Genomic DNA, 6,683 nt, shown 5'->3' on the forward strand with positions numbered 1-6,683 from the left:
ACACCACAGCCGGTCGACCTGTGCTGTCCCCGCTTTGGATTATAATCTGTTTGTTCATGGATGATTCTTCATCAGCAAAGAGCTGTTAAACCAGAGGGTCCACTTCTCCACTCTTAGGATCAGGTGTTTAGTGTACATTGAGCTGTGGAGTTTTATATTCATTCTAATGTGCACTGGAAATCCATGTTTCTAAATGTTATGTAATGTGAATAAAGAGGTCTTCCTCCTCTCCCCCCAGCGACTGGTAGATGATCTTTGTTTAAAAATTATCACAGTGGTCCCCAATCCTTGTTGCAACAGTATAAAATATATACTCAAATGTAAAAATGAAAACTTAAGATGATTTGGACACGAACTGAAACATCAGGAAACAAAAGCTGGTCAGTACACTTGAATGCTTTAATAAAATAAAACAACCTGAATGAGCAGTTGCATAGAATAGAGCTATGTGAATCTCAAAACACATTTTTAGTCACATCACCTGATTGAGGTAAGAGTTACAGCCTCACAAAGTGATTTTAGAAACATGAAGGCAGATACCTGCAAGTGACAGCGCAGAGCTATTTAAATCCATTGCCTCCTTAAAAAAGGAGTACTGCACACAAATACATCACAAAGAATAACACAAAGAACAGAAGACTCCAATTTACAAAACCAAAATAACCTGTACCAAAAAACAAACAACAACAACAAAAAAAACAACTTACTTTACACTTACAGCATTACCTTTAACAAAGGTTTAGATTCAAACCTCCAAATTAACAGTATCAAGCACCTTGTGAGAAAAAAGAATCTCACAATAACAAAACAGCAGACAAACATTAATGAAATCTGGGATATATGTAGGAGCTGTGTTGGGCTGAAAAGGGTCAGACGTTCTCCTTCAATGGGATAAAAGGTGGAGGCGTCCCTGACTGCGTCTAGTATGATGTGCAGCCTGGAACACAAGTGTCACACAAATCTCATTAGATATTTGGCCTGTTGTACATGTTTCGGCTAACACTGATGACACTGTGACCAATATTCACCTGAATGTTAAGATGTTTGATATCAAAGAATTTACAAAAAATAAATACAACAGAATAAGGAGTGTGAAATAGACCTTAGGTGTTTCCGGGCTGCCGAAAGGGGAGAGGTCCACTGAATTCTCTTTATCAGAGGAATTGTTGTGGCGATGGTGGGCAAACTTTCTCTTTAGTGCCTCTGCAATAAGAGCTGCCGGGTCATTAAGTAATGCTGCCCCTCCCCTGCTGCGTCTCTTCATGACTGGTGTGCCACCTGGAGATCTGGAGGGAAATATTTTGAATATGAATTGTGTAGGTTAGATTTTTGTAAAAGATTATTCATTCGATTATCTTGAACTGCTTATCTGTTTATGGGTCACAGGGTATAGATCATATTCTAGTATATTTATATTGATATAACTAAGTCAGTGTGGATGCCTACCTCTCAACAGAGCGTAATTTAACTTGATTTAAGTCCTTGAGAACCTCCAGCATGGAGGGCATCCCTTTATTGACTGACCCAGAGTCCTGGGACTTAAGCTGACCATTATCAAAGTCTTTCTCTTTCTTTCTGCGCTGGGCGATCAGCTCTATTGCAGACAAAGTCTTAGTGGAGGAGCCAGGGCAGGGAGGAAGAGGAGGGGGAGGTGGAGGTGGAGGGGGTGGGGGAGCAGCACTACAAGGTGTAGAGGTTAAAGCTGGAGGAGGTTGAGGAGACATCATAGGTGTGCCTGGGGTATTCTGACACTCAGTCAGACCTAAAACATGGAAGATGAAAAACTAAATATTACATTTTCTTGATATACTGTTAAAAATTGTGTGTTTTCTGATATGTTAAAGTATGAGTTACTGTGTTTACCTGATGCTGGAGAAGTGGTAACAATCATGGCTATCTGGGCTCGCAGTTTGAGTAGCTCGCTCTCCAGTGCTGTGATCTTCTTAAGGGCATCTGGATCAGTCTTCTGTCTAGTAGGCCTGCCTCCTCTCAGAGCTTTATTTGAGGCCAGACTTGGGTATCTCACCACATCTTGATGTACCTTACTTTGTTTCTTGGGAGGTAAATGGTTCCTGTAGATGGAAATTTCATTTTTTTTTCTGACCAACTTGCTTTTTCTCTCACAGTTCAGAGAGGCTGAAAAGTTTTTTCTTTATAATGATCAGACAGGCTGCCTAGAAGCTAGGCATCAGTTTTCATCGTGAATTGATGCCATCCAGGGAGAGGAGGGATGTTAAGAGAACGTATTTATTTGCTTACCTAGTCTTAGCAAAACTCTCCCCCTCATCATCAAACACCCACAGGATGTCAGCGAATGAGGGAATGGCAGGTGTGTCCACAGTAATATCAACATATCCATGGGGTCTATAGGTGAGCAGAGGTATCTAAGGCAAAACATGGACAACAAGTGACTCCTAACTGACTACATGACAAAACTTAACCAAAGCTAGGGAGCTGCAATAAATGAGGTGACACGTTTTGTGCTAAGCAGTTGTTAATATAAAGGACATCCTTCCAATGGTAAAATGTGAAGTATAGAAAGCTGTACAATACCTGAAAGTGGACCCGTGGTGTAGGTGTCAGTGGGAGATTTGACCCAATCATCCGTACAATGCTGCGATACTGACCGCACAGCTGACTGTCCCACACTGGAACCAGCTACTCACAACATAACAGAAAACCGACCAATTACGGAATGAAAATGAACCTTCCCTGAAAAATTCCAACCTTAGAAATTAACTCACACAGTTAAGGGACTTAACCTTTCAGGGACTGGAGTAACAGTAGATGATAAATACTTTGCAGCCTCTCAATATCCCCCATTCAGAACAACGAGAATACACAGATGGGAGCCTTTGCACTTACCATGTCTGGGGCCACCCCAAAGTACTCCAGGACCATCCGCAGCACGTCCAGAATATCATCTACTAAAGACATTTGGAGGGCTTTTTCTGGCACCAGCTGATGACTGCAAAGATCCTCTTTCTGCTGACTGACTTGGTAAGAGTCCAAAACAGTATGGATATCACAAAGTCACATACTTGGCACCTGAAACAAAACAAAAGATACAACACTTGGCTGTAACAGAGAAGAGTTGACAACCAAAAATCACCTTGAACATTAGCCATCTACATGGCCAGGGATCTTAATGTAGTAATGGATTTAATTAAATTTAAACATCAAGTTCAGCATAATTACAAAAGCATCCACGTGGCACCTTGAAATCGAAGGGACTATCGTGTACTATCTTTAGGGTTAAAGGTGGAAGCAGAAAAACATTAACAATTTAGGACTTCCATTTATCAAATGAAATATATTCCTCACATCCTGCAATTTGAGTGACTTCAGTTTTAGTTCATTCTTATAAATCTGTATCGTTTCTTTGCCTCCCTCTCTTAGGCATACACATATATATTGCAAATTGTCTTGTCTTGTTTTTGGAAGTTGCAATACACTCGAATCTCCTACAGGGCTGCAACTAACCATCACCTACATTATCTGTTAAAACGATTCATGGTTTGGTGTGTAAGACACAAGAAAACAGTGATGCCCATCACCAAGGCGGTAAACCGAAATAAAACCAGCGTGGATAGGACATCTAAGACAAAAGTCAGTGTGGCCCCCGGAGGCCACCACTGATCGACCTGTCAAAGAGTCACCTGGTGGGATCCCACACACTGATGCTCAGGAGGGCAGCTGTCTCCCTCCGCACCGCTGGATGCTGACTCCGCTCCGATTATAACCGCAGATCGGGATAGTTCATAGCAGGTTTCAGGTTTAGGATACGGACAAATAAATAAATAAAGAAATAAACTCTCTGTCCAACGCGGTGGAGGTGACGTGAGTCCTGCAAATGCACCGCAGTGTAAGAAGCACACAAGCGGCAAAACAAGCACGATAAGCGTGTCCTTGTGTGTTCTTACCGGGAGCTCGTTTTCTTGATAGAATCCGCATTGGCCGCTACATTTGCGGGGAAAGCTTGTTAAAGGCAACAGAAAACACGATGAGGGCAGAACAACACTGTTAACAACTCGCAGCTTCCCCCTCAGCTCACGCGTTCAAGGCAGCGGCTCCGTAAAGTCAAATAAAGCCGCAGCAGCAAGGCTGTCTCTGATTGGCCGCTGACACGGCTCAAACGCGATTAGCCAATAGGAACACGGGACCGAGTGATGTGAGCAACGGCTGGTCGACCAATCGCGTTTGATAAAACGCTGCGCACCAAATTTGTAATTTTGTACACGAGCTGCTTCACCGTAACCAGAGTAAGTAACCCGATTTTAGCACCGCAGCTCTATTTTTACTGCACAGCTATGGCACATTTAGTTTATAATTCACAAGAGTTTCACAGTTTAGAGGCTAAATTCTGAAACTCAATACGGACGTGCTGTCCGCCATTCTTCCGTTTGTTAACGTGCCAAATGTAGTTAGCTTGTTAGCACTAGCAAACATTTTAAACCGACAAGCTAAACGCAGTGTAATTTAGCTTCGTTGCTTTAAACGATCGAGTTACCGCACAGAACTATTCCTGTGTGTAAGTCCTGAATTTATTCTAACTTTACTTCACAAACGTGCCTCACTGGACTGAATATCACCTCCGCTCCCAGGTCGGGCCCACCTGACCGAGATGATGGACGCGCTGTCGGTGGTGAGTCAGCTGCGGGACTTGGCTTCCGAACCGCAGAACCGAGACGTGATAGTCCAGGATCAGGGCTGTCTGCCTGGGTTGGTGCTCTTCCTCGACCACCGGGACCCTGAGGTTTTGCTCGCAACTCTTCAGGTTGGTGGAAAAGGCTGGTTTGGTGTCCACAATGAATAAGCCTCAACCAGAGATGCCGTTTGTAGTGAAGTGTAGTGGGAAACATGCAGAATGTTCAGAAAGCAGTAAAGTTGGTCAGTCAAGACCCATTTATTCATTTCATGGATTAGAACATAATTAATTGGAAATGCTTGTGTATTTAATCTGCCTTGTGTCTCTGTGTGTCCTCAGACTTTGCGTTACTTGGCTGATTTGCCTCCCAACATCCCCACGATGAAGAATGAATTGGGCATGATGGTGAGCTTAGAAAATCTTATAGTAAGGTGAGGAGATCACGTTTTTGGCATTCATGACTCTTGCGTTCTGGTTAGCATATGTTTTCTTTCACAGATAAGTGTTTTTATGTGGTTGTAAGATAGTTGCAAGTATTTTTGCAACTATGTTTTGCACAAATTCGATGTTTGTCATTTATATTTTATTGTTATTTTTGGAAAGTGAAATTTTAACTTTGTGTTCATGTATTTGTTTTCATATCAAATATGTTGTTCTGTCAATCGAACATGATCAAATTTAATGTTTCTCCACACAGGCATGGCCTGTCTGTTGATATCACAGCCTTGGCCCAAGAGGTGTATGACATTTTGTGCGCTAAACCTGCACCTTATACACCCGAGAGGGAGAGGAGAAAGAAATCGCAGTTCTTTATTAACTCCTCCAACAAGAAGGCTAAATCTGTCACACTTCACATACACGGGCTGGACAGCACTGTAAGTATGCAGGATGACATTTATACTCGTCTTGCTATTACTGCCAGCAAGTTACCTGCTAAAGTTACCCCTCTGATATCAAGGACCAGCGAGGATTATGTGAAGAGGCTCTTCTGAAGGTCAGAGGTGTAATAAGCTTCACTTTCCAGATGGCCTCCAAGCGGTGCACTGTCCGTATTCGCTCTGATCTGCCCACTGAGGTAATGGACAAAAACCAACATTCACCATTGGTGTCAATTTAGGAAACACCTGCCTTTTTGAAAATGTGTCTTTACATTATACTATTGGAATCCAACATTTTTTTTAAAAGATGCCATTCATATGATTTCATATGATCTTCCCCAATTGCTCAATTTTCAGAGTCTGGCATCAGCCATTGCTGCTACTAAGGTGATGTCAGCCCAACAGGTCTTGAAGAATGACGCAGGAGAAGAGGTGGGTCCGCTGAAAAATGGCTCTGCAATTATGGGTGCCAGTTAACAGTCAGAGTTAAATTGGAAAACATTACATCTCTTTTCTATAATGCCTCAATCAGATCTTGATCCCTCTGACTGCATCTGGAGTGAAGGTGCAGAAAAACACGGCTCTCCCAGATTACCTGCCAGAGGAAGAGGAGAGCCCAGAGCAAGAGGTCAACCGCGCAATTTCCCGAACCACAGCTAAAGAAGATTCCAGTGGCAGCTGGCTCAACGCTGCTGCTAGTTTCCTCACAAAGACCTTCTACTGGTGATGGAGCAGTTTGACTCTGAGACACGTGTCACAGAATTGTGTTAAAGACTGCTCCATGCTTGAATGGACGTTGCTGGACGTCAGCACACTCCAGCACTCCAACATCCTGGCTTTGTGTGCAAGGTCAGGGCGTAATTCCTGTCAATAGCCTAAAATGTCAACATGCTCAAAAGCTCTTCAGGCTTTAAGATGTTGTTGTATTTCCTATGAAGAGACTAGAGATCCATGTGTTTAAACAAAAAACAAAAACCTCTGGATTTAATGGTATTTTCTATCCACTCTTAAGTGTAAATATTTTCTGGAAGTGTGTGTTTGTCTCTCACTACATGTTTGTAAAGTAAATGGTAAAAATAGCACTAGTGGACCATGTGCACCCTCATTTATTTCTGTTTTCCTATTACTGCTCAGGAAAAAGGGAGGCAATTATTGTA

At 42.6% G+C, this 6,683-nt stretch overlaps 2 protein-coding genes across 4 annotated transcripts; one reads left to right on the forward strand and one right to left on the reverse strand.

Moving 5' to 3' along the window:
• Positions 1 to 378: 378 nt before the first annotated feature.
• Positions 379 to 4,062, reverse strand: mtfr2 (mitochondrial fission regulator 2). Of its 2 annotated transcripts, XM_029496810.1 has the most exons (9): positions 3,924 to 4,062; positions 3,660 to 3,847; positions 2,866 to 3,048; positions 2,554 to 2,658; positions 2,260 to 2,384; positions 1,864 to 2,072; positions 1,447 to 1,762; positions 1,103 to 1,286; positions 379 to 937 (listed from the first exon to the last, which is right to left on the reverse strand). In XM_029496810.1, exons 3-9 carry the CDS (start codon positions 2,935 to 2,937, stop codon positions 884 to 886), a joined length of 1,065 nt encoding a protein of 354 aa, XP_029352670.1. In that variant the 5' UTR covers positions 2,938 to 3,048; positions 3,660 to 3,847; positions 3,924 to 4,062; the 3' UTR covers positions 379 to 883. The 2 variants fall into 2 exon arrangements, with proteins under 2 accessions (XP_029352670.1, XP_029352669.1); XM_029496809.1 differs by lacking the exon at positions 3,660 to 3,847.
• Positions 4,063 to 4,196: 134 nt separating this feature from the next.
• Positions 4,197 to 6,596, forward strand: armc1l (armadillo repeat containing 1, like). Of its 2 annotated transcripts, XM_029496767.1 has the most exons (7): positions 4,197 to 4,262; positions 4,605 to 4,777; positions 4,988 to 5,079; positions 5,346 to 5,523; positions 5,607 to 5,723; positions 5,884 to 5,958; positions 6,059 to 6,596. In XM_029496767.1, exons 2-7 carry the CDS (start codon positions 4,625 to 4,627, stop codon positions 6,251 to 6,253), a joined length of 810 nt encoding a protein of 269 aa, XP_029352627.1. In that variant the 5' UTR covers positions 4,197 to 4,262; positions 4,605 to 4,624; the 3' UTR covers positions 6,254 to 6,596. The 2 variants fall into 2 exon arrangements, with proteins under 2 accessions (XP_029352627.1, XP_029352628.1); XM_029496768.1 differs by lacking the exon at positions 4,197 to 4,262 and having other exon boundaries at positions 4,586 to 4,777.
• The last annotated feature ends 87 nt before the right edge of the window (positions 6,597 to 6,683 follow it).

This window comes from Echeneis naucrates, chromosome 24 (genome assembly GCF_900963305.1).
Source record: "Echeneis naucrates chromosome 24, fEcheNa1.1, whole genome shotgun sequence".
NCBI classification, from domain to species: domain Eukaryota; kingdom Metazoa; phylum Chordata; class Actinopteri; order Carangiformes; family Echeneidae; genus Echeneis; species Echeneis naucrates.